This window comes from Lethenteron reissneri, unplaced genomic scaffold (assembly GCF_015708825.2).
Source record: "Lethenteron reissneri isolate LAM-NWPU_2019-01 unplaced genomic scaffold, ASM1570882v1 scaffold_1468, whole genome shotgun sequence".
NCBI classification, from domain to species: domain Eukaryota; kingdom Metazoa; phylum Chordata; class Hyperoartia; order Petromyzontiformes; family Petromyzontidae; genus Lethenteron; species Lethenteron reissneri.
In genome coordinates this window covers 48314-75432 of record NW_026891188.1, presented here as the reverse complement: position 1 = coordinate 75432, position 27119 = coordinate 48314, and the positions used below count along the sequence as shown (strand labels likewise).

Here is a 27119-nt window from a genome sequence, read left to right as displayed (position 1 = left end):
CCAGTCCACTGGCTAGGTGGCGCTGGTGGGAGATGCAACGGGCCCTATGGTGTAGTGTTTTGATGAGAGAGTTCTTCTGGGCCGGATGGTGGTGGGAATCAGGCTTTAGATAGGAATCCGTGTGGGTGGCTTTCCTGTAGACGGAATGTCCCAACGAGCCATCAGGCCTCTTCTCTATCAAAACATCCAGGAATGGTAGCTTGCCATCATTTTCCACTTCCATGGTGAATTTAATGGATGGATGTATGGAATTGATGTGGTTGAAAAATTGGTTTAGTGCCGGCTGGCCATGTGGCCAGATGACGAACATGCCATCTACGTATCTCTTCCACAGGGAAGGACGTAGGGTGGATGTCAGGATGGCATCTGTTTCAAATTTCTCCATGAAAACATTTGCTACCACTGGTGATAAGGGAGAACCCATAGGGGTACCTTATTTTTTTTGTAGAATGTACCATTCCAGATGAAGTAAGTGTTGGTAAGGCAGTGCCTCACCAAAGTTGGTACATCAGGATTCAGTTCCTGTTGGACCAAGTCTTCAATGATTGCTATGGTGTCAGGTACAGGAACCTTGGTGAACAGAGAGACTACATCGAAGCTGACAAGCAAATCATCTGGAGCCAGTGAAATGTATTTGATTAGAGAAACCAAGTGAGCTGAGTTAAGTACTGCTGAGGTGGTCTTGCCCGTGAATGGAAGCCGGGTCTCAGACAGAATTCGGGCCAGTTTGTACGTAGGTCAGTTGATGTTGAAAACGATAGGATGGAGTGGACCTTCTTTATGGAATTTTGGAAGGCCATAAAATCTGGGTGGTCTAGCGGCTGAAGGTTTTAGAGAGAGCTGCTTGGTCGGTTCGATTAGAGAAGTCGAATTAGTGATGATATTGTTGTTTTTTATAGCCAGGCGGTTGGTAGGATCTTTGTTGATTTTGGTATAACTGCTATCATTAAGAAGGTCCTGGATTTTGTTGTTGTTGTTGTTGTATGTGGTTTTATCCATGATGACCGTGGCACTGCCCTTGTCGGCTGAAAGGATGACAATGTCATCTCTCTTTTTCAATTAAGTTCAGAGCACTCGTCCCTGCTGATGTTACTAATGGGTTTCTAAGCGTTTTTGAGGATGGTGGTGATTTCAGATCTTGCCACGTCCGCTGGGATGGGACCCAAACTTTTGAGGGCCACGTCAACCTGGGCAATGCTATCATCCACTGGGACGTGTTTGGGGAGTGACTGCAAAGTTCAGCCCTCGAGCTAGTACCGATTTTAGGTTATCGGAAATTGGGCTGTTAATCTGATTGATGACAATCTTGTTAACATCTAACTTGTTAACGTGTGGGTCTGGCTTCTCTCTCTCCCTAATCTCCCCCATTAACACAACTGACGTGCTTGCGTGCGGGGATGGAATTCCTTTCCAGCTCCGCTTGTGTTGCAAGCGGAGCTGGAACCTACCTACGTGACTTTACCGAATGAACCAAAGAGTATGGATCCTTGCAGTCATGAAAACTTCAAATCTAGAATCAGGTGCAGGTAGGCAAATACATTATTATTAGATTTTTCCAAAATTCCACCGCGCAAATTATTGTGCACACTCGGACAATAAAGTCAGGTTGTTGTTTTCTCAAAAAAACTTTATACGCATGAAAATAAAAATCCAACTTTAGCAGGTATGTTGTTTTAACAATATGTTTTTCATATCACGCATTATTGAATTTGGTATCAATATTTTATTGACGAGCACTTGAAACGTTGCATATTTTTTGTGTTTGTGGACTTGAGTGCAAGGTTTTACTCACATATTAATGATTGGAGTCATTTAACAATTATCCAGCTAGCTACCTTTGAAAGTTCCATATCTATGAAGGGTTGTCCAGATGTATAAAGACGCATGAGCCCACATTATCTAAATATGAATTTGAGTGGGTTTCAGGTCCTCTTGGTCATCACCTACATTCTGTTTTATCGGTGGAGCAGTGCAGTGCCAGGCACATGCATGGTGTGGGCTTTTGTCATTTCTCAGCAGAGTATTTCATGAGAAAAAGTCACTCCTTAATGAAATAATTGATCTGATGCCACATTATTATCGAAACTCCTGTGCAAATCCGACCACAGAATAAAATTGCATGTGTGGGTACAAATAGCCATTTAACTCGCACGCTCGTTTGAGCCCTGAGACTCTTCTAGCCAGGTAGGTACTCTTTATTTATGACCAGGTGAGAACCAGGTTAGCTTGGGCAAATAAAGCTGTCGCGAGAAGGGGTCGATCGTTGATGGTATAGAATAATGATGCAGTGGGCCCTAAGAGATGGAACCCATCCAAAAGGACATCGACTGTACAGACGGACTGATGAAATCAGCTCTTGTGCAGGTGACAAGCGGATTATTTGCATCATAGGTTGATGAAAAGTAGCAGCAATTTTGGGAGGCTTTCATCCAGCAGTGGATTGACTGTGGCTGTTGATGATGATGATCAAAGGCCATTGAGACTTTTTGTGACCCAGGACTCGGTGATCGTAATTTCCCAGCCTGTTCCTAATCCACTGCTCGCTTCAGGCCTCTCCCCACGTGCCATTTCGCATCGTGGGGCCTTATTGACCGCACCTGACCAAGCCGCTTCGATGCGGTGCGGCCCAGCACACCTCTCGCCTTCCCCGACCGTCGAATTAAACCCGTTGTTGTCGTCGTCGACGTTCTGTCCGTCTTCCCCCGGTAGTTGGTGGCCCTGGTGGCAGCGGTGGCAGCAGCAGCGGCAGCAGCAGCACGGGGTCCGACGCGCAGCTGATCACGCGGGTCACCCACGCGGGCATGATCAACCCGGGCGACCAGTGGCACGAGCACTCGGCGGTGGGCACGCGCGCCGTCAGGGTGCACTACCGCCTGCGGGTGCTGTGCGACGAGCACTACTTCGGCACCAACTGCAAACGGCTGTGCAAACCGCGCGACGACTACTTCGGCCACTACGCGTGCGAATCCAATGGCAACGTGGTCTGCCTCGAGGGCTGGACGGGTGGCGACTGCAAGGAAGGTTGATCCAAGTCCAATCGTCGCCGTGCCATTATCGTCGCCGGTTGTCGTCGTTGTCGCATGCCGTCGGTCGGCTACTCGACGTGTTTCTTCTGCCATGTACGTGTGCTTCTATTTCGTGCCACTTCTGGAGTCACGCCCGCTGTCCTTGCAAAGGGGCCCACAGACTCACGTAGAGACCCGCAGACTTACGTAGAGACCCACGGACTTGCATAGAGACCCATAGACTTGCATGGAGTTGGTTACTCGCATTTGATTTCTCCAAGTGCTTCTATTCTGCGCATCTTCTCCAGTCACACTCACTATCCTCGAATCTGGTTCCACCACACCCCTCCCATCTCACCCTCCTCTGCTCCCTAACCCGTGCCTCAGTGGCATCTCCGTCGCCCTTCTTGTCCCCTCTTCAGCGGCGTTCTTAGGTTTAGAGTGACGCAACAAGCGAGCGGTGTCCTGGAAGAGACCCGAGCCTTCTCCCAATGTGAGACGAACCTCTTTCACGGTCTCCAACGAGGGTGTGCCCGCGTGCCACTCATCCGGCACATTTATAGGCGTTTAAACACGCGAGTTGGGCTAGGCCAGGCCTATTGAAATGTTTTTTTTACGTGATGGGTTTCGATTTTTGTTGTTGTCCGCCATTGGTGATTAAGTGCCGAGGCGTGACAAATACACGTCCGCTGAATCACACACACAGGTGTATCTGTCTGCAGCGGCTAATACCAATATTGACCAATGATGTGTTCGCCTATCATGCCCACGGACTATTGTGGGAGGTTAATTTGAGGGCATGCAGTTTTAATGCCATACTGGGATTTGTGTTACATCTGCAAGGGAGCGTTCACAAGGCACGTTTGCTTACAATGTGCTTAGGAAACACCTGGACTCGCTCTGACTTGTACAGCCTCCATATGACCACGTGATCTGGCATGGGCTGGTGGGTCTCTTGATGAAAGCCGATGGTATTGTGAAGACATGGAAGTGCTTCACTAGATATAGTTTCACATTTATTGTATACGAATAATGAACAAAAGAGTTAGATGTGCCTGCTGTTGCATTAGCGTTTTAATACATAAAAAAAAATCGGCCCGTAATTGAACTCAGGTTTGCTAGAATCATAGTGGCAATGCGCTCATCCCTGCTGCCACTGACTTCCAACAGCAGACAATGTTTGTTGTTCACAATAGCCATGCTTATGAACGTGTAAATTAAGTTAATGAGCCTGCCAATGATACAAAGAAACCCCGTACTCTTTGGTTCTTTCGGTAAAGTCACATAGGTAGACAAAATAATAGATCACGACGTTTCGATCGCAACACAAGCAATCGTCATCAGGTGGGACAACCACAGCGAGAAAAAACTGCTGAAGTAGGCGAGAGATCTGCCGTGGCACGAGGTTATATAGTGTAGTAGTGTGTAGTGTAGTGTATAGTGTAGTGTAGTGTGTAGTGTATATAAGTGTATAGTGTAGTGTATAGTAGTGTATAGTGTAGTGTATAGTGTAGTGTATAGTAGTATATAGTAGTGTATAGTAGTATATAGTGTAGTGTATAGTAGTATATAGTAGTGTATAGTGTAGTGTATAGTGTAGTGTATAGTAGTGTAGTGTATAGTAGCATGTAGTGTAGTGTATAGTGTATAGTAGTGTAGTGTATAGTAGGCCTCGACAGTAGGGGGGGAGAGAAACCGATTAAATAAAAAACCTTTGTTTGCACAAATCTACACACGTGTGCGCATGTGTGCACACACGTGTGCACGCTGTCTCCGCTCTGACTAGCATATGAGAGTAAACACCTCACAACTCAGTGCACTGTTTTCCCTGTCCAGTGGCATTGTTAATGTCTGCTTAGTCTCGTCAGTCTTGTGTGAACACAGTCGAACCTGCTTTTGTGTCCGTTTTCTTTTTTCAGCCATTTGCAGACAAGGATGCAGCGCCGAGCATGGGCAGTGTGACAATCCAGGGGATTGCAAGTGAGTCCAGTGGCTTGTCACTTCTCCGAGATGGATAAAGCAATTTAATTCCTTAATTACGAAGGACGTTTTCGAATAAATGCCATTGCTTTAGACAAAAGTGTGCTACTTCCTGCACAGTTTATTTAGCGGTTGTGCCGCCATGGCGGCCCTCCGATGCATTTCCGGGTTGTCCCGCGTGCTGTTGGTACGTACATACGTTGAACTTCTTTCGCACCGTACGTAGCCAACTGTGTTAATTGGAGGTGCTGAGTTCGGCACGGCGTCCGACGTTTCGCACCACGTTGCTTGCCCTGAAAAAACTCTGTCCTGTGTGGTTGCGACACGCTGGGCGTCGTGTAGAACGGCGCGCGGCGCAACTCGGAAACACGTCAGAGGACGTCCTGCGCTTAACAACTGAAAACCCTGATGGCAGTTTCAAAGCAGATACTGGTATGTTATTTGCAAATGAGTTGCAAAGAGTACCGTGTGTACTCAGAATCCATGCCATTGCCCTTGTGTGTGTGCGTGTGTGTGGGGAGCGATAGTGTAGCTGCGTTACGAACCCGACGACCCACTCGTGGCCAACACCGGTGACGATTATTTGATCCGGTCCTGGGCCTCCCCTAAATCGACTCGGCCTCTTGCCTGGTTGCAATGTGTGAACAGCGCCAGAGGGGAGACAAATGTGGCCGGGCACGGTGCTGGCCACCCACTCCCCTCGTGTGCCGTGCCGGCCTTCATTGGTGCTACTCGCTTACAGCGCTTGCCCCAACAGTCTGTTGAGGCTAAACGGGCGGTCTCTGTCTGCGCGCGTGTGCCTGTAGGTGCCAGTATGGCTGGCAGGGCCATTTCTGTGACCAGTGCATCCCATACACAGGCTGTGTACACGGCAGCTGCAGCAATCCCTGGGAGTGTCGATGCCACACCAACTGGGGTGGCCTGTTCTGCGACAAAGGTTAGTAGCATGGCCCCCCCCCCTCCCGTTCATCAATTTCGCTTAGCGTACGATTCCGCAAAATGTGAATGGTCAACCTGCGTTGACATTTTATTCCAGCCGTTTCCCCAGAACCCAGGAGCACTGAGTTCGTACCTTTGACCAGGCTCTTGTAAGAAACAATAAAAAATTCCAGCCATTCTCAAGCCACCAAAGGGTGAAGGCCCCCCCACCGTGCCAGTTATGGGGGCTTTTTTTTGTTGTACCATACTTCACAACACTGGTCAGTGCTTATTATTGGTGAGAGGGCGGGGGGGGGAAGCGCTTCGTATAATAATGATCATCATAATTGTATATCTATCGATGTGACGAGCATCGCCGTCAACTTTATCGGAAGTGAGTACAGCTGTTGGGACATGCACAATAATAATCTCCGTTTATATAAAAGGCAACGTTGTGAGTATGTGTGTCTGTTCAAAATGTTTAGCGTACTTCCCGACATTAGTGACACATCACGAGGTAGAACATCGCTTTAGTGACACATCACGAGGTAGAACATCGCTTTAGTGACACATCACGAGGTAGAACATCGCTTTAGTGACACATCACGAGGTAGAACATCGCTTTAGTGACACATCACGAGGTAGAACATCGCTTTAGTGACACATCACGAGGTAGAACATCGCTTTAGTGACACATCACGAGGTAGAACATCGCTTTAGTGACACATCACGAGGTAGAACATCGCTTTAGTGACACATCACGAGGTAGAACATCGCTTTTGTGACACATCACGAGGTAAAACATCGCTTTAGTGACACATCACGAGGTAAAACATCGCTTTAGTGACACATCACGAGGTAGAACATCGCTTTTGTGACACATCACGAGGTAAAACATCGCTTTAGTGACACATCACGAGGTAAAACATCGCTTTAGTGACACATCACGAGGTAGAACATCGCTTTTGTGACACATCACGAGGTAGAACATCGCTTTAGTGACACATCACGAGGTAAAACATCGCTTTAGTGACACATCACGAGGTAAAACATCGCTTTAGTGACACATCACGAGGTAGAACATCGCTTTAGTGACACATCACGAGGTAGAACATCGCTTTAGTGACACATCACGAGGTAGAACATCGCTTTAGTGACACATCACGAGGTAAAACATCGCTTTAGTGACACATCACGAGGTAGAACATCGCTTTAGTGACACATCACGAGGTAAAACATCGCTTTTGTGACACATCACGAGGTAAAACATCGCTTTAGTGACACATCACGAGGTAGAACATCGCTTTAGTGACACATCACGAGGTAGAACATCGCTTTTGTGACACATCACGAGGTAAAACATCGCTTTAGTGACACATCACGAGGTAAAACATCGCTTTAGTGACACATCACGAGGTAAAACATCGCTTTAGTGACACATCACGAGGTAGAACATCGCTTTTGTGACACATCACGAGGTAGAACATCGCTTTAGTGACACATCACGAGGTAAAACATCACTTTAGTGACACATCACGAGGTAGAACATCACTTTAGTGACACATCACGAGGTAAAACATCGCTTTAGTGACACATCACGAGGTAAAACATCGCTTTAGTGACACATCACGAGGTAGAACATCGCTTTAGTGACACATCACGAGGTAGAACATCGCTTTAGTGACACATCACGAGGTAGAACATCGCTTTAGTGACACATCACGAGGTAGAACATCGCTTTAGTGACACATCACGAGGTAGAACATCGCTTTAGTGACACATCACGAGGTAGAACATCGCTTTAGTGACACATCACGAGGTAGAACATCGCTTTAGTGACACATCACGAGGTAGAACATCGCTTTAGTGACACATCACGAGGTAGAACATCGCTTTAGTGACACATCACGAGGTAGAACATCGCTTTAGTGACACATCACGAGGTAGAACATCGCTTTTGTGACACATCACGAGGTAAAACATCGCTTTAGTGACACATCACGAGGTAAAACATCGCTTTAGAGTCACATCACGAGGTAGAACATCGCTTTAGTGACACATCACGAGGTAGAACATCGCTTTAGTGACACATCACGAGGTAGAACATTGCTTTTGTGACACATCACGAGGTAGAACATCGCTTTAGTGACACATCACGAGGTAAAACATCACTTTAGTGACACATCACGAGGTAGAACATCACTTTAGTGACACATCACGAGGTAAAACATCGCTTTAGTGACACATCACGAGGTAAAACATCGCTTTAGTGACACATCACGAGGTAGAACATCGCTTTAGTGACACATCACGAGGTAGAACATCGCTTTAGTGACACATCACGAGGTAGAACATCGCTTTAGTGACACATCACGAGGTAGAACATCGCTTTAGTGACACATCACGAGGTAGAACATCGCTTTAGTGACACATCACGAGGTAAAACATCGCTTTAGTGACACATCACGAGGTAGAACATCGCTTTAGTGACACATCACGAGGTAGAACATCGCTTTAGTGACACATCACGAGGTAGAACATCGCTTTAGTGACACATCACGAGGTAGAACATCGCTTTAGTGACACATCACGAGGTAGAACATCGCTTTAGTGACACATCACGAGATAAAACATCGCTTTAGTGACACATCACGAGGTAAAACATCGCTTTAGTGACACATCACGAGGTAGAACATCGCTTTTGTGACACATCACGAGGTAAAACATCGCTTTAGTGACACATCACGAGGTAAAACATCGCTTTAGTGACACATCACGAGGTAAAACATCGCTTTAGTGACACATCACGAGGTAGAACATCGCTTTAGTGACACATCACGAGGTAAAACATCACTTTAGTGACACATCACGAGGTAAAACATCGCTTTAGTGACACATCACGAGGTAGAACATCGCTTTAGTAACACATCACGAGGTAAAACATCGCTTTAGTGACACATCACGAGGTAAAACATCGCTTTAGTAACACATCACGAGGTAGAACATCGCTTTAGTGACACATCACGAGGTAAAACATTGCTTTAGTGACACATCACGAGGTAGAACATCGCTTTAGTGACACATCACGAGGTAAAACATCGCTTTAGTAACACATCACGAGGTAGAACATCGCTTTAGTGACACATCACGAGGTAAAACATCGCTTTAGTGACACATCACGAGGTAGAACATCGCTTTAGTGACACATCACGAGGTAGAACATCGCTTTTGTCTCATCTCACGAGGTAGAACATCGCTTTTGTGAAGGTGTTCATGATTCAGCGCACAGGGCGCCAACCGCTGCGACGCTGGTCAGGAGCCGTTCGATAATTATCCAGGAAGGTCTCTGCTGTTCCTTGTGGCTGTTGTATTAGGGAGAGGAAAATGGAAGAACCTGCAGAAAATGCGTACACTCACGGTCGGATAAAACACTCGTAACTCTGTTACAGATATGCAAGCAACTGACCTACTTGCTTTGTTGTCTTCTAATAGCTGCCGTAGTTGGTGACTTTCACGCACTCCATGAATTCTGCACGATTCACCAACCTCCCAAAGTGCGGGATTACTTTGTGTGCGACGGATGTAGATATCTGAGATTGAATGTCTTGCTTCTGCTCGTGACATTCTGAATGTTATGAATAACCTTAATGGCTGCTGCATATTTCAAAAGCCAGCTAAACTTTCCTCAAATACAGCTTCCTCGTCTTTGTCAGTCTGTGTGTGTGTGTATAGACACACACACAGATCCCTCCAATAGCCTTAACCTGACTTTTGGGGCAAGTGCTGTTAGCGAGCACCTATTAAGGCCAGCACAGCACACAAGGGGGTGGGTGGCCAGCACCACACCCGGCCACCTTTGTCTCCCCTGGTGGCAATGTTTACTACACACCGCACCAGGTACTCATGTGATGAACAGTGACCTACACACACAAATCAGTGGCTAGGATTGCTGACAATGATGCTCACTCAACAAGCTGTCGCTTGGAATTCACGACAAACCGGTCTCCCAAATCCGTTAGCATCGCTGCTCTTTACAATCGCCGGCAGTGCATTCTCATTTCCTTGCACACCCGCTGGTAATTAAGCGCGGACCACCGGTCTCATCGGCGCGCAAATCTCCCCGCTTCCCAGACCTCAACTACTGTGGCAACCACCAGCCGTGCCGCAATGGAGGCAGCTGCTCCAATGTGCAGCCGGACAGCTTCAAGTGTGACTGCCAGAAGGGCTACCACGGCGTGAGCTGCGAGATCGGTGAGTTTCGGCGGAAACCGTCGGGCGAGACTCCGCGCGTGCTCTCTCGCGGCGCGTGGAGCGTCCCCACGTCGAGCCTGGCAGCGCTCCCCCCGCGTCGCCCCTCAAATAAACAGCCCTGGCACCCGGAGCGGACCGCGGCTGACCGTTTTGATAGCCACGTGTGCGTGGGGTGGGTTTTTATCAATGCGCACCTGTTGGCACGTTGGCGAATTGTGCTTCAGTTCGGATCCCCTCACCCCCCACCATCTCCCACTGTGCAATCTCGGGCCAATCCGGTGAGCCGGTCAGTGATCGTGTGGCTGGCACACGGTGGTGGCTGTTTTGTATTTTTTGTTTGGCCACGCGACCAGCAACTGTCCACGTGAAATTTGTCGTTGAGGAACACCGCCTGCCATCAGCTCCACCTTTCGGTGACCACTCTCCCACCTCCGCTGAGCCACGGTTGGCCACGTACGGCGCGAAAGAAGTTCAACGTACGTACATACAGATAAAGGCCCTGCATTGTCACCAACCGACGACCAGTTATCATCATTCAATTCTGAAATGTACTATAAGGCAAAGTAATAGTGAGATTGATACCTGTGATTTATAATGTCTGAAGCAGTCCTGGAATACATAACCTTCACCAAACTTGTGAAAGTATGCTCGCTTACGACCAACATGTAATGGTGAGGAACTTCATCCAGCAGTGGATTGACAGAGGCGTTGTGAAACTGCGCGATTAACTTGCAGCGGGGAAGCGATCCAGTTCCTGCGCCTTTGGATTATCCGTCAGACCTGTTGCTTGCACGCTATGTGCAGCACGTCACACGTGCAGTTGAGCACCGCCTATGGATAGTAAATGTGTTTCGAGTGCCGCTGCTTGCACTGGAGAGGCCTCGTTAATTTCCAGGTGCCTTGAAATCGTGTCCGGGAATTTATGCACGAATTCAAGTTGCATCGAGCGGGATGCCCCACCGGCGTTGCGGGTTTGTTCGCCGGGCCGTGGCATCGTTCTCGTCTGTTGTTGCCAGTCGACGACACGTGGTGCGCCAACGGTGGCTCCGGGGTGGGGTCGCCCTCGGGCTTCAAGTGCCTCTGTGCCCTGGGATGGACCGGAGCCAACTGCCACGATGGTCGGCACAGAGCGCACGCACGTATGTGTACGTTGAACCTCTTTCGCGCATCGTACGTAGCCAACCATGGTAGGTGTGGGGGAAGGACGACAAACTATGGGTCTCTGTGTGAGTCTGTGGGTCTCTGTGTCAGTCTATGGGTCTCTGTGTGAGTCTATGGGTCTCTGTGTGAGTCTGTGGGTCTCAGTGTGAGTCTGTGGGTCTCTGTGTCAGTCTATGGGTCTCTGTGCGAGAGTATGGGTCTCTGTGTGAGTCTATGGGTCTCTGTGTGAGCATATGGGTCTCTGTGCGAGTCTATGGGTATCTGTGCGAGTCTATGGGTCTCTGTGCGAGTCTATGGGTCTCTGTGCGAGTCTATGGGTCTCTGTGCGAGTCTATGGGTCTGTGTGTGAGTCTATGGGTCTCTGTGTGAGTCTATGGGTATCTGTGTGAGTCTATGGGTCTCTGTGTGAGTCGATGGGTCTCTGTGTGAGTCTGTGGGTCTGTGTGTGAGTCTTTGGGTCTCTGTGTGAGTCTATGGGTCTCTGTGTGAGTCTATGGGTCTGTGTGTGAGTCGATGGGTCTCTGTGTGAGTCTATGAGTCTGTGTGTGAGTCTATGGGTCTCTGTGTGAGTCTATGGGTCTCTGTGTGAGTCTATGGGTCTCTGTGTGAGTCTATGGGTCTCTGTGTGAGTCTATGGGTCTCTGTGTGAGTCTATGGGTCTCTGTGTGAGTCTATGGGTCTCTCTGTGAGTCTATGGGTCTGTGTGTGAGTCGATGGGTCTCTGTGTGAGTCTATGAGTCTGTGTGTGAGTCTATGGGTCTCTGTGTGAGTCTATGGGTCTCTGTGTGAGTCTATGGGTCTCTGTGTGAGTCTATGGGTCTCTGTGTGAGTCTATGGGTCTCTGTGCGAGTCTATGGGTCTCTGTGTGAGTCTAGGGGTCTCTGTGTGAGTCTATGGGTCTCTGTGTGAGTCTATGGGTCTCTGTGTGAGTCTATGGGTCTCTGTGTGAGTCTATGGGTCTGTGTTTGAGTCTATGGGTCTCTGTGTGAGTCTATGGGTCTCTACGTGAGTCTATGGGTCTCTGTGTGAGTCTATGGGTCTCTGTGTGAGTCTATGGGTCTCTGTGTGAGTCTATGGGGTTCTGTGTGAGTCTATGGGTCTCTGTGTGAGTCTATGGGTCTGTGTGTGAGTCTGTGGGTCTGTGTGTGAGTTTATGGGTCTCTGTGTGAGTCTATGGGTCTCTGTGTGAGTCTATGGGTCTCTGTGTGAGTCTATGGGTCTCTGTGTGAGTCTATGGGTCTCTGTGTGAGTCTATGGGTCTCTGTGTGAGTCTATGGGTCTGTGTGTGAGTCTGTGGGTCTGTGTGTGAGTCTATGGGTCTCTGTGTGAGTCTATGGGTCTCTGTGTGAGTCTGTGGGTCTGTGTGTGAGTCTATGGGTCTCTGTGTGAGTCTATGGGTCTCTGTGTGAGTCTGTGGGTCTCTGTGTGAGTCTATGGGTCTCTGTGTGAGTCTGTGGGTCTGTGTGTGAGTCTATGGGTCTCTATGTGAGTCTATGGGTCTCTGTGTGAGTCTATGGGTCTCTGTGTGAGTCTGTGGGTCTGTGTGTGAGTCTTTGGGTCTCTGTGTGAGTCTATGGGTCTCTGTGTGAGTCTATGGGTCTCTGTGTGAGTCTAGGGGTCTCTGTGTGAGTCTATGGGTCTCTGTGTGAGTCTATGGGTCTCTGTGTGAGTCTGTGGGTCTCTGTATGAGACATACGTAGCTAACTGTGCTCATCGGAGGTGCGGGGCAAGGACAACAAACTGAACACTAAAAACTGTTCTAAAGAAGTGAGTTTTGAAAGTTCATAGCTCCAGTGGCTTGCTAATATCGGAAGGAAGAGCGTTCCAGACGACCGCAGAAGCACATCTGAAAGCCCGCGATGCGGTGATCGTCTTTGTTCGATGGTTAGCCAATAGCCACTGTTGCGAAGATGTCCAGACTTTGCGTGAAAGCATCACCCGGCCTCGATCCGGGGCCGCAATGACCGCTCAGCCCGTAGCGAGGTCGCCGCTCTTTGCAGTCGTACGTGGGTTGAACCTGGTGGGCAGCCCTGGTTTACCGCTGCGGGATTGAACAACCGTGCAATACCACGCGCCGTCTGCTTCACAGTGGACGTTAACGATTCCATGACGTCAGTCGCATAGGGCATGCCACATTTTGTGCCACCGTGATTGTGCACATTTTCTAATTTGCCTGCAAATTGATGAATTGGGATTACAACACAAAAACATCCCCCCCACTGAATGGTATAAATACCAAATGTACAAATTATGTTTTAAGCGTCCGATAGTTGAGACGCCACCGTGCATTATTGTTGAGCTGCATTATCGGAGCGCGCAGTCTTAAAGCAAAATAACGACTCAACAATTTCCCTCCTTTATCAATCCACCATATCAGTCACGAGGTTTTTTTAAACCATATTTTGCCATGCCAATCAATATGGGTTGGTGAGAGAGGGATGGGGGCCCAGGACTGATTCTGCTATCACTTGCCACTGATGTTAGCTGTGTTACTGAGAGGCGAACGCACGTCAGCGGCTTCACAGCATAGCGTGTCAAGTGATACTATGTTAAAATATACTCTGTATTTTTAGTGCTTCTATCAAAGGTGGAGTGGTGGTGCGGTGGTTAACGTGCTGCGCCGAGTTTGATTCCCCAACGTCAATGGCGAGTGATGTCCGAACCGGCTCTGGCCACCATTCTTCACCAACGCACACTGAGAAGTGTGGTGAAGTACGGTCACAACTCCCCCACGACCAACATGATGTTGGGGGAGCGGGGTGGGGTTCAGTACGCAGGGGAGGGATTGGGGTTAATGTTTACGTGCCACCCGGAGGCACATCGATACGTTTCATGATACGGGCATGTGTGTCACTCTACATGATGTGTTTATGTGACCCATCCCGCCACTGGACAACCGCTACATTCACCGTGATGGATTTTAATTAAAACAAATCGCGACAAATCATTATTCAGTCGGGGCCAATCGTTAGAACTCTGATTGATCACAATTGACATGACAACAGGTTGTTTTAGTAACAAGTCAACATGAAAAAGGTGCAGGCCTGCAATTGCCTGTTCACACCACTGCTTTGTGGAAGGGCCTCCCACTCAGGAGAGCTCCATTGAGTCCCTGTCGAGGGCCATTGGGACTTTTTATTCAACGATGGCCAAACGTCTTGGGGGGGGGTTCGGTGGTGAGCGGCACAGGCAAGGGGGGGGGGGCACAATGGCGAGAATCTGGCCACATAGAGAGGGGGCATGTAAACTAAAACTATAAACAACTTCTCTTGTTGTACCAGCTAAGACCCACTGAGCTAGATAGCTCTGTTTCAGAGGTGACCTGGGCCACCAATGGTAACTCAACGAGGTGGCTTATCAAGTGAAATACTCTCAACGCACGTTTATGAATGTCGAGGGGAAACACCGGAGGACCCTGAGAAGAATCCACGTGACCACGGGGAGAACGAAACGTAGACCCCAAATACACGGCAGGCGTCAGGGTTGGGATCCAACCCATGAACCCCCTGCTGCATACCAGGTGAAGGAGTTAGCATCTCGCCGCCGTGGCACCTAGAACCACACCTTTACCTTGTCATGCCACTGATTTCATCATCGTAATCCAAGATGCAGTGCTTTGAATGTTCATGAACAGCCGTCCCTTTCTCTCTCGCCCACAGACATTGACGAGTGCGCGTCGAGCCCTTGCGGTCATGGAGGGACCTGTCTCAACCTGGTGAACGGGTTCAGCTGCACGTGCCCTCCACAGTGGACGGGGCACACCTGTCTCCTGGGTGGGTGACGTCCAGTGCCACGAGTTCTACGCCTGTCTGAGCTCACATCGTCGTCGGCACTTTGAGGATTCTGAAGGCTCAGCGTCAATGAATTTGGTTCCCGGAGGCCTGACCGGGGCACTGTTGGTATTCTTCAGGTTCGGTGCCAATGCCCCAAGGCTCATGGAACCATCTAGAATATAATGCTCAAAGCGCCAAGTGTCTCGTCGGTAACAATGTCATTGTATGTCTGTTGAACTTATTTCGCACCATACAGCGTCAACCTCGCTAATCACAGGTCCAGAGGGAAGGACAGTGAACTAGACAAATTGGGGTGGGGCTTATCATCATTGGAGATCCGGAGCCTGCGGGATAAATTCCACATTCACATGGCGGGGACCAATCACTTCATCAACAGCCGCTGCTGATTCACCAAAACAAGTTGCCTGCTTTGTCGACCCTCTGTGGGTGATTATGGGCTGACCCCTTTGCAGATATTTTCGCCTCGCAACTTTGCAACTGTGAGTATGACCCTCTGCCAGCCAGCTTGAAGCTTGAACAATGCGAAAGTTAACATTGCATCGTGTGCCCGGATGGGGGGGGGGGGGGGGGGGGGGGAGCCCGCAACATGTTTGCTGCAGAAAAGTTAATGCCACGGTCGCAAGATGTTAACTATCTCGCCTGGTATACAGGAGTTTGTGGGTTCGATCCCAACCCTGATGCCTGCTGGTGTATATTTGGAGTTTGGATGTTCACCCCATGGTCGCGTGGACCCCTTTCACATTTAAAATCAACGTGCGTTTTTAGAGTGTCTGGCTGCTATAAATGACCACACGATAGCCACTTTGTTGAGCTATCATTTGTGGCCAGGCCGCTTCTGAAAAAGAGCTGTGTAACTCAGAGGGCCTTACCTGATAAAAATAAAATTAGTTCATAATGCCGCCTATCAAAGCTTGTCGCACCTGCGTATCCCAAGGAGGTGCGAAGGAATCCTTCCTTCCCAGTGAGCGCTTTGCGTGCTTGAAGGTGACGTTGGCGGTGGCTGCGCGTCGGCCTTTTCACAGATCAGGACGAGTGCGATGACAACCCTTGCGTTCACGCGCGCTTCTGCAAGAACCTTTTCGGAGGCTACTACTGCGGTTGCCTGCCCGGGTGGACTAGACAGAATTGTGACATTGGTAGGTTCACCTCTCTCCTCCACGCCCACGTGCATCATCGGTGTCAAACAAAAACACACGTGCATTTCGATAGACGCTGAAATCAATGCTATTCTTTCAACCCAATTGCCTAGTATAACGTGCAACCTCAAGCCAACTTTTGTCACGTGGTTTGAGCAGTTGAATCAACATTGACCAAACATTCCAAATGTATTGCCTATCTAACCTATAAAAGTATTTTTGTCTGTCCGTCTGTCTGTCCGTCTGTCTGTCTGCGCACGCGCGCTTGCGAGGGATTTGTCTCTCAAACGGTGAGGTTAACGTCGAAAAAAAATTGCCAGGCAGCACGCCCTAAGTCCCGCGGTGGGTATAGGCTATTCCGTTTCCCATCCGTAAACTTTAAAGTAGTTAAATGAACAAGTTAGTGGGGCCGTGGGTAGCGGCCCAGCCCCCAGCCTGGCAATGTGTCACCGGCTGGGCAATCTAGGCGAGGCCTCGGGCTCTGCACGGGACGAGGCCTCACCACGGCAATGTAAAGTAATTTTTATTTAAACTTTCGCTAAGAACTCAGGTTCAGTGTTTACTATTATTAAACCAATTAGTTGGCAGATATTACAATAATAATATTTGTGTGCAGATAACAACTCTGGTTCATTGTTTACTATTATGAAACTAATAAGTTTTAAATGGAGTCGCTATCTTATTTTAATGCTCTAAGCCCATCGAATGTTCGCTCCAGTCTTGATATGTCTGGGCCAAACTGATTGTATCCTGGGTTTCTGGTCTGTCAGGTGTAGTGGCACACGCATGTAATTCAACATTCTGATAGATGACTGTGCAAGGCAGAATCGAAAGTAGGTCCTTGACCTAACTGTGGAGATTATTTTCCTTGACACGCTGCGGATACTCCCAATTTCCTCCCACGTACAAAATACTTGGAAATAAATCGACCAATTCCCAGGAAGACAGTCAAAAGTCCCGTGGCAGAATCAGCCTGCACTGTCACCCTCCCACACAGAGCAGTGGTGTACTCATTTTTAACAGCCCCGGAATGATGACAGAGAAACTGGGATCCTTTAGGGGGATTTAAAGCTTGCAACTGTCCAATTCATCAGTTGGTCACAGTGTCAAGAAGCCACCTGGCAGGATTGCAGAATCAGCCTGGGTGTGTTCCCTGTGTCGCCGACACACTGCACACCAACACCAAGTGTGTCCCACCATCTTCTTGGTTCTTTCGGTAAAGTCACGTAGAAGGGAAGTAATAAAATAATAAAAATAAAACATAATAAAATAAAATAATTCTCACGACGTTTCGGTCACAACGCAAGCAGCCGTCTTCAGGTGAAGAATGAGACACTACCAAGCTAGGAGCTTATATATACGCTGGGTTGGAGGTGGAAGAAGAGCGCCTTAACAAAAATAATGTGCATATGAAGAGGAATTTAGCATATTCATGGAAAATGCGTAGGAGGTGGGCGGGGGGGTTTCAAAGTCATTTTCCATGAATATGCTAAATTCCTCTTCATATGCACATTCTTTTTGTTAAGGCGCTCTTCCACCTCCAACGCAGCTTATATATAAGCGCCTAGCTTGGTAGTGTCTCATTCTTAAGCTCCTAGCTTGGTAGTGTCTCATTCTTCACCTGAAGACGGCTGCTTGCGTTGTGGCCGAAACGTCGTGAGAATTATTTTATTTTATTATGTTTTATTTTTATTATTTTATTACTTCCCTTCTACGTGACTTTACCGAAAGAACCAAGAAGATGAATCCCTGCAGTCACGAAAGCTTTAAATCGAAATGGATCCCACCAGTGAATGTGCACGCTCCGGCTGCGCGCACCGGCGTCTTGTGTTGTTCGTGCGGTTGCTCTGCCGGCGAGCGGTGGCTTTCCCTTGGAGTGCTCCGTGAACAACGCCGTGGCGACACTGGGCCGTTCGAGCCATGGCCTCATTCAAGGCCTGCGCTTGACAAACACTCGCCTCTGGATTCTGTGCCAAGTGACGCGATGACCTTGAAAGTGTTTGTCATTTAACAGCCCCCCCCCCCCCCCCCACCAACAAATTTGACTCTACCTCTCTTTCCTGTGGCCATAACCTCATCGCAACATCTCCAAGCCACAAACACGTGCCTTGACAAATGGGGGGGGGGGGGGTATTGAATGACGGTGAACCCGGTTTGAGACTCGATATGGTCGATTGATTAATTTGTTCATGCTGCCCAATAGATGTTTTATTGTACACTGATCACCCCACATTCATAACGAACGTTTGGAGAATATTCATAATTTGAGTATGATGGGTTCTCAAGCTATTCATGACTGGTAACTGATTGGTTAAGCAATGCACATACAACAAGTCGCAGACGACACATCGATATGTCGAGGTCTCCAATGTTTAGTGCATCGCAAATGTGCAACACACCTAATGCACGTGTGCCCTCTATTGCCTGCCTAGAGACAGATTTTTAGGAATCATAGTAACGATTTTCATTTCACCAGCTGTCAATGACTGTGAGGGGAAGTGCTTAAATGGAGGAGCATGCAAGGTAAATGCCGACCCACAAACACACTTCCTCCGAAGACATTTCATTGCATTGTCTCATCGTCGTGTGCATTCACTTACAATGAATCGTCTTCTGGGCGCCGATGCCTTAGGATATGAGACTTGACGTGTGTTTAGACTGCAATCCAAGTCTTATACTGTATTTGTTGTGGGAGCATATCATATCAAGAGCTGTGGGTTGTTGCCTCTGCAGCTTGATCTCAGTGATTATACATGCGCTTGTTATTACGGGCGCCGGTAATGGTTAAGAGTAAAGACTTCTATTGCAGCTTACTGCTCACAGCGTTTGTAAATGCCCCGTGAATTTAGCTTCCCTATTAATGAGTACGTGCCACCCCAGACACTCAATGTATATGTAAAAAAAATAACATGAAAACATTGTTAATATTTAAGTTGTCTGGAGTTGCGTTGGCTTTGTCCACAGTTTAAGAACAAGTTGTTTTTTAGTCTTTTTTTCTATCGAAATTTGTTTGTCTGTTTGGACTACTTTTTGTTGAAGACCACAAATCATAACCTTAACCAAACAAGCAGAGTTTAAATACATTATTTGTATTGATTTCTCTTGTTGACACTGTTATTCGGAAAGCGTACCTTTTATTTGAAACGTGCATTCACGGAGATACTTACGCAGAATTCATTTTTATTTTTAAATACTGCGGCACTTTGCCATTAAACGTTTCCATTTGCGATGGTTTAACACAATCGCGAAACACCGCCGAAACGAAGCGAATGCAAAGTCGACGACACCGAAAACGGGGATATTTCACGCGTCCACGACGTACGACGTCGTTCCACTCTCGCAGGACCTGACCAACGATTACAGCTGCGAGTGCAAGCCGGGCTACACGGGCAGACGCTGTGAGACGGAGGCGGACGAGTGTGCTGCGAGCCCGTGCCTCAACGGCGGCCAGTGCAGGGACGCCATCGATTCCTACTACTGCGTTTGCACGGACGGCTTTGCCGGCGACAGCTGCCAAGTAAGCGCCGCGTTTGTTCTCGAAGCGAGCTGCCGCGTGATCCCCGTCCGCGCGCCCACGGCTGCGTCGCTTTTGATAGAGACCGGTGTTGCACGCACATCGAGCCCTGCGAATCCCAGAGATGCCGTGGATTTGCGTCCGCCGGGCTCTGGCGTTGATGACGAACCCTGAGAACAGCTGTCCAACGTGTGTTCGGACTGCGCCATGGGCTTTGTTCGGCGTGATGTCCGACGTTTCGCCGCACGTGCCGGAGGCTTCTTCTGGAACCGACCGAAGGAAGTTCCCGGCACGTGTAGCGAAGCGTGGACCATCGCGGCGAACAACGCACGGCACGACCAACAATCACGCTGTGGAGATCCACAGCAGCGCAACCTGTACAGTCTTTACACGCAAAGTGCTTGCCACAAATGAGCCACAATACCTTGCTGATCTTGTTAAGGAGCATAGACCATCACGCGAACTTCGGTTATCCTCACAGCGGCTTTTGGTTAACCATCAGAGATTAGAAAGCCACTGGAGTTATGCTCCGCACCGCCGATGAGCGCGGTTGACTACTTGCGGTGCAAAACGAGTTCAGGAGTAGAACCCTATGAATCTCATGGAATGCCAATGAAGGCACTCTGAACAGTGGGCATTAACAGTTAACCGAAAGAATTATAAACGTGAATTATTAAGAGTAGGGTAGAATAATTTTTAAGAATATAAGAAGTATAATTTAAGACAGATAACTTCTAATTTCTCAAGTAGTTCATAATAAAAATTGTTGTATTTGTAGTTGTTAATGATGGGTCTCAATTTTGCATTGAGCAGGAGGAGAGTGGTGATGGCGAGGTGTGACGCTTGGTATCCTTGATGACCTCCAACCTTGAGAGCACGTTTGATCTGCTTGAGGTTTAATTTTTTTATTTCGATTTAAAGCTTTCGTGACTGCAGGGATTCATATTATTGGTTCTTTTGGTGAAGTCACGTAGAAGGGAAATAATAAAATAACAAACATAAACCATAATATAATAAAGTTCTCACGACGTTCCGGCCACAACGCAAGTAGCCGTCCTCAGGTGAAGAAACAGCTGTCTGACAGACAGCGCTCCAATGAACACCGCTAAGCTTGGCGGCGTATTTTTAAACTGGGTGGGAGGAGCAGAGCGCCTTGACAAAGGAGTTTACCTATCAACAGATTTTTTGTTTTTTTACATTTTTCACTTTCGGCCAAATTCTTTGACCCACGGTGGGCTGCCCTCCATCCGCTCTGCTGTGTGTGCGTGTGCCCATGTCAGCACTCGAGCGTGTGCACACACACCAACAGTTCACACAGCCACATTGTGCACCTCTTTCTAAAGAGGCTTTCAAAAATGCTTTGATGCTCATCCAGTGGTTTTGTACTTTCGTTAAAATCAGCTGCTGCCATTGAATTTATATGTAAAATGTGCTGCTCTGATATATACATAAAAAAAACGCTCAGTTCTCTTACTGATATTGGAATGATTTTTATTTATTTTGATTAAAAAAATATATATATTTTGCCCTATCCCCAACTCTCTAGGTTATCTTCTGAACACCGTTGCAAGCATGCACGAGTAGTTATCATGTTAATTAATTTGTCTCGTCCGTATTAATTGTCTACCCGTGATGTTGTTTCCGCTTTTTTTTCGTCACGCTGTCTGCGAAAATGCGATGGATCAGGCACAGATCTGGGTTGATGGCCGGGTGACTCGGCGGTCGGAGCGAGCGGCTCGCAAATCGGAAAGGTTGCGAGTTCAAATCCCAGATGGCAGTTTGACTCAGCCCATCATCGCCTTCATAGGTGATCGCTAACAGCACTTGCCCCAACAGTCTGTTAAGCATATACGGGGAAGGATCTTTGTCTTTGTTTTTGTCCTCAGCTGCACGTGGAAGTCTGCGTCCCGAACCCGTGCCAGAACGGGGCCCGGTGTGAGAACCTCCCCACGGGCGACTACTTCTGCCACTGCTCGGAGAACTTTGAAGGAACAAATTGCACCCTGCTGAAGGACCATTGCCTCACCTCGCCCTGCCAGGGTAAGTCGTCGTTTCCCCAGCCGCAATCGTCGCCTCCATACCCGAGTTTCTGCTCTTAATTTTCTGAAGGGCTAAGAGCCCATCGATGTCATTTATTTAATGTTTCAAATCGATGCTCGTGGAGCCTTGTGTGCCCACACAATCGTGGATAGTTTGGTGCGCCGCGGTACGTGCGGAACTGAAGACGAACGTGTTTGCTGCTGTAGTGGCCGTCTTTCCGCCGGCAGTGACGTAAGGAGGCCATTACACGGCCGCACCTTTACATCCTGCGCACGTTCTCTCAACGTGCCGCTCTCCGTGATACGATTTGTATGTTTTGCAGCGTCTAAACGCAACCGAAAGTCGAGACGCTTAATGCAACAAGCGGGACACAATTCGCCCCCAAATTATAAAAAAAAGGAAAGATAAAAAAACTTTAACGGTGAACGAGAATGCTAATTGTGCCTTGTTTGTCATCTTGCACAAGAGAGCGTGCACATGCACGGACCTTTAGCAGTGAGAAGCAAACCCATAGCTTTTTTAATTCTTCATGTCTGCCACAGACTTAGTGACTTCTTGTACAACTACGTCTGATGGTCGCAGTGTCCCAGCACTCAAATGGAGCACTGGCCAGTACCAATCTCTCTTGGCAGTTTTGAGCCAGTGGGCCGGAGCTCAGTGAGGCCAGCGGTCAGTAGGCTGGGACCCTGAAGATTCCCGGACCCGACGTCCTTCTCAGGGCCGTGTCTGAGTGGACCAGCGGTCGAGACCCGAGGACCTTGGCTGGGTCGGGTCTGCCTCCCCTAGGTCCCGCTAGCCGCAGGGCTGAGAGTGGGTGGTCCCAGTGGCGAGGGCACGTGAGCCCGGAGGCCGTGGTACCTCCTTAGGTTGTTGGGTAGAAGGGGGCCATTACCCCTTCGTGTTGGGGACCTTCTGTGTTAATCGTTTAATAAATACGTGTTGCCTCCTAAGAAGACTCCATACAACCCACTACGTATGTGTAATAAAGGTCGTGGAAGCGACTTCTGGAATCGGGGTCTTTATTTGTTTTTCGTTTACAACACTCTTCAGATAGGTTCCACTCCTGTCCTACTCCTTCACGCTGCTCACAGACGGCGTGAGAGGGAGATACTCGCGCGGCCACGTGGCAGCCTGGACCCCGCTCCGGCGTGGCCTCACCCTCCGTTCGTTCCAGATCTGACCACGTGTTGTCCGTCTCCCCCCCTTTTAATACCCGGGTCACGTGGTGCCTTTCCACCAGTCCTGGTTAACCTCCATGGAATCTTCCAGACTCCATCGTAGTATCCCAGGACCATGCCCCTGACTCGTCCCCCCATTGGCTGTGGCTAAAGCCAGCAGGGCCAATCCCCTACTCGCAGATGTCACCTTCCCATGACGTCAGGGCCACGCCCCTAGACTTCTCCCCCATTGGCTATGGGCCAGGACCGGTAGAGCCAATCATCGTAACGAGGTGTGATCAATCAACCACTCGGATATACTCTCACATTACATATGCATCAGGATCCCAAAACTGAATTCCCTCACTCACGACCTGCCAGTGTCCACCTTTCCTTATTGGGCAACAATCATCCATAATGTTACAGTCTTACGCACACGTTACGCACCTGATGATTGCTGAATGTGTCCCAATAGGGCAGAGCGTGCCAATCAAATTAGTTACAGATCTTGTTTTGTGTGTGCGCGTGTTTCTCCCGCGTGGTGTAGAGAAGGCTCTACATTTGAATCGGCACTCTCCCTCGTTCCCTCGTTCCCTCGTTCACTTGTGTGTGTTTACCAACCATCGGGCGTGTGCAGCATGCACGTTTGTTGAACTTCTTTTGCACCGTGCAATTACTTAATTTGAAGGAGAAGATTATTCGGCGTGAAAAGACGGACCGGAATGTGGGACACTCCGTCATGCCCTGCACAGCGGCAGGGTACAACTCTGCACTTGTTACTTTTTTCCACGTCACCAAAAACTACCGAATGATTTTCAAGCTGCATTGCAATCAGTTTAACACGTAGGCTTTCTGGCGAATTGCCCGATTATGCTGGATGCAATTACCAGCGAAACGTCGTACTCAAATTGTAAATGTTGTGGCTTCAACACACCGGTGGGCTAAAGCAGTGAACTATTTGTCTTTTGTCAACGTGACACTTTTTTACTGATTGGCCGTGTCGGGTGGTGGAGGGTTACGACACATTTATAAATAACGCGATCTAAACCCAACAACGTTGATTATGAATGCATTGCAATCGCATGTTTATTTGACCATGGGCATAGTCCTGGGCCGTTTTTATTGCACTCGTGCAAAATAATCATAAAAAAATTAATTGGCCACAGATTTCAACACAAGACGCTCCTGGAAAAAAAGTATCATGCCTCATTGAACCATCGCTGGATGATATAGAAAGGTCTGATACTAATTACAGACGTTAGTCAGCGCCGTCTATATTTGACTCACAAAATGTTTGGATCTGAGTCGTGCTGCGTTGTAATGCAGTTGCGAGGCTGGTCACGTTTCACGTGAATAGCACGAGTGATAACACACAACACAAATTTCCTAGTAAGTGTACATGACAACGATGATCACGATGATGATGATGATGAGATGCCTCTTCTGTTGTAAGCCGGCAGCAATAATCGTTGTATTCCTCTTGTGAACAAAGATTGCAGTTTCACTCATCAGAGCGGGCGTGCCGTGTTCGTCAACTCGCTGCGTAATGTTCACCTCGATATTAATACGCCGTCAGGCATGTACACGGCGCTGCTGCTGTCGATGAAACTCGCGACACAAATATTCGTCAACGGAGAGATTTTTTTATACTTATTGGCCAACGATGAATGTCAGTGGACGAAAGTCGCCGAGCGTGGCCGTAACTCTGACTGCTGCGTACCAAACGCCAAATCGTGACCGACTATGAAGAGATGAAAATCCACTGGTCTGAATTAAGATGTCAACTAAGATCGTTCATCTTGTCGTTAGAGACAACAGTGCACTTGAGGAAGACCAAAATGAGCCATTGGCTCTATAAATGTACATTGGCTCACCCGATAACAATTACAATTGGCTGACCTGATTATATTTGGGGCAATTTGGTGGCCAGTTGCACTACTGACATTTAATAACCAAGAGTGTTGTACTCAAATGTCTGACTGATTACGTTGACTAAGAGAATAACCAGATAACATCCTCAGACTTGACTCAAGTTCCACAGATACTCGGCACCCAGACTATGACTAACATCGCAAATGCTCACCAAACAAACACCGGCTCTCCCGCCCGACCCTCTGCCAGCAGACAGAATGGTGTTCACCGTGAGTGGTGCGCTGGGCTTCCTGCTGCTGCTGGCCACGCTGCTCCTCTGCCTGTGCTGCATGCGGAGGATACGAAACCGCCGGTCACCTCACCTCGACAAGGTGAACAACAAGGACAAGGTCACGGAGCCGCTCGACAAGGTCGTAATCCGCAACCCAATCGGTGGCGGTGGCGGCGGTGGTGGCGGTCAGAACAACAAGCGGCTCGAGAAAAATGTATGCCTTATGGGAAAAATGTCAACACACAAAATCGAGCTGGAGGAAATCGACAAGCTTGGATTTAACAATAAAGCGACGATGGGCTACGGCGCCGGATCGCTGGCCACGCCCGAGGAGCAACCGCTGAAGTCGAAGTAAAATGTGAAGAGACCTGCGCACACACGGACGTCACGGGCGGAAGTATCGTCCTGTACTGCACTGGCACAACAGATCTTGGTGTCGTGAGCAGCAGCAGCAGCAGTTACACGGACATTGATAACTGGACAGAAATGCGTGCCGTGCCTTTTTTTTCCCTGACAGGAGGTAATCGGGGGGTTCGTTCAGTTCCTTTTTCACCATTTTCAGTAGCAGGCGTCGCTTCCGGCGATCCACGCCTGTGTCTTCGCAACAGGCCCGAACCTTCGGTTATGTCCCCCCTATACACTCCCCGGCGTGGCCAGGCCCCCCCCCCCCCTTCTAGAGCCTTCGAGCAAGTTCCCGGAGCTTCCTGACTGACCCCGCTTTGACCTTTAACCCAGACACGCCCCCTTCTGGTTGGTTATTATGTAACGTGCCCATCACCATGATTACCCCTCCTGGCTGGCTGGCAGGCAGCACCCTGTCATTACACTTGTGCATGATCTGTGTTCTGTACTCTTTTCGTGGTCCCCTATTCTTTCAGAGTGCTTCCAGCCACGGAACCCACAACTAAATCCGCCGAGCCTGCCGGAGAACAGTTTTAATGCAAAACAGTGGACACACAACCTGTTGAGGGTGAGTGCAGTAGCCACTGTCTAGAAACCTGCTGCCCATTTGGCAATATACAGTTGAGAAGTTCATTGTTGAAACTTTAGTCGGCTGGAAGAGGTCTCGAAGAGATGGCCGAGAGTGGAGCTCGAAGCAGGCTGTGAGAGGCGGCTGATAGTGAGTGGGAGTCTTCTCTCCTCGGCCAGACCGTGTTGGATGAGCCGCCATCCCGGTCAGAGTGAGAGAATTTCGATTTAAAGCTTCTTTCGTGACTGCAGGGATTCATCTTCTTGGTTCTTTCGATAAAGTCATCACGTAGAATTGAAATAATAAAATAATAAAAATAAAACAATAAAATAATTTTTACGACGTTTCGGCCACAACGCAAGCAGCCGTCCTCAGGTGGAGAACAGGTCTGTCGGAAAGACAGCGTCTGAATGAACACCACCAGGCTTGGCAGCGTATATTTAAGCTGGGTTGGAGGGGGAAGAGCAAATTCCTTTGTCAAGGCGCTCTTCCCCCTCCAACCCAGCTTAAATATACGCTGCCAAGCCTGGTGGTGTTCATTCAGACACTGTCTTTCTGACAGACCTGTTCTTCACCTGAGGACGGTTGCTTGCGTTGTGGCCGAAACGTCGCGAGAATTATTTTATTGGTTTATTTTTATTATTTTATTATTTCAATTCTACGTGATGACTTTACCGAAAGAACCAAGAAGAAGAGTGAGAGAAGCCACAGAGATAGCCGAGGTTCGGACGAGTAGAGCTCGGGGGGGGTCCATGGGAAGGAGCAAGTGTAGAGAACACCTACCTCTGGTGTGAGTTTAGAGTGTGAGTATTAACAGTGTTTCATAAACGGCGTAAGCCCTTACATGAAGTCCCGTCTCCGAGTGGTTCTACATCACAACGACTGGTGTCAGAAGTAACCACAAACCCTCGTCGCCATGTCAAAGTCGGCCACGAGGCGTAGGAACTCACCTGTCGAGAGCTCGGACAACGCCCCGTGGAGCCCAGCCATCTCATGCAGGAGGAGGGGGCTGCACCTTGAGGCTACCACGTGAAGTGTCGAAACATACAT

The 27119-nt window shown here is 48.6% G+C and overlaps 1 protein-coding gene across 1 annotated transcript in view; it reads left to right on the top strand.

Moving 5' to 3' along the window:
- LOC133362407 (protein jagged-1b-like) overlaps positions 1-25454 on the top strand; it is a 37286-nt gene extending 11832 nt beyond the window's left edge. Inside the window, exons 6-16 of the mRNA XM_061581346.1 lie at positions 2719-3021; positions 4925-4985; positions 5792-5922; positions 10035-10154; positions 11171-11272; positions 14975-15088; positions 16132-16245; positions 18722-18768; positions 19589-19762; positions 21646-21799; positions 25081-25454. Of these exons, the coding sequence (XP_061437330.1) occupies positions 2719-3021; positions 4925-4985; positions 5792-5922; positions 10035-10154; positions 11171-11272; positions 14975-15088; positions 16132-16245; positions 18722-18768; positions 19589-19762; positions 21646-21799; positions 25081-25454 (1694 nt within the window). The remainder of the gene's footprint in view (positions 1-2718; positions 3022-4924; positions 4986-5791; positions 5923-10034; positions 10155-11170; positions 11273-14974; positions 15089-16131; positions 16246-18721; positions 18769-19588; positions 19763-21645; positions 21800-25080) is intronic.
- The last annotated feature ends 1665 nt before the right edge of the window (positions 25455-27119 follow it).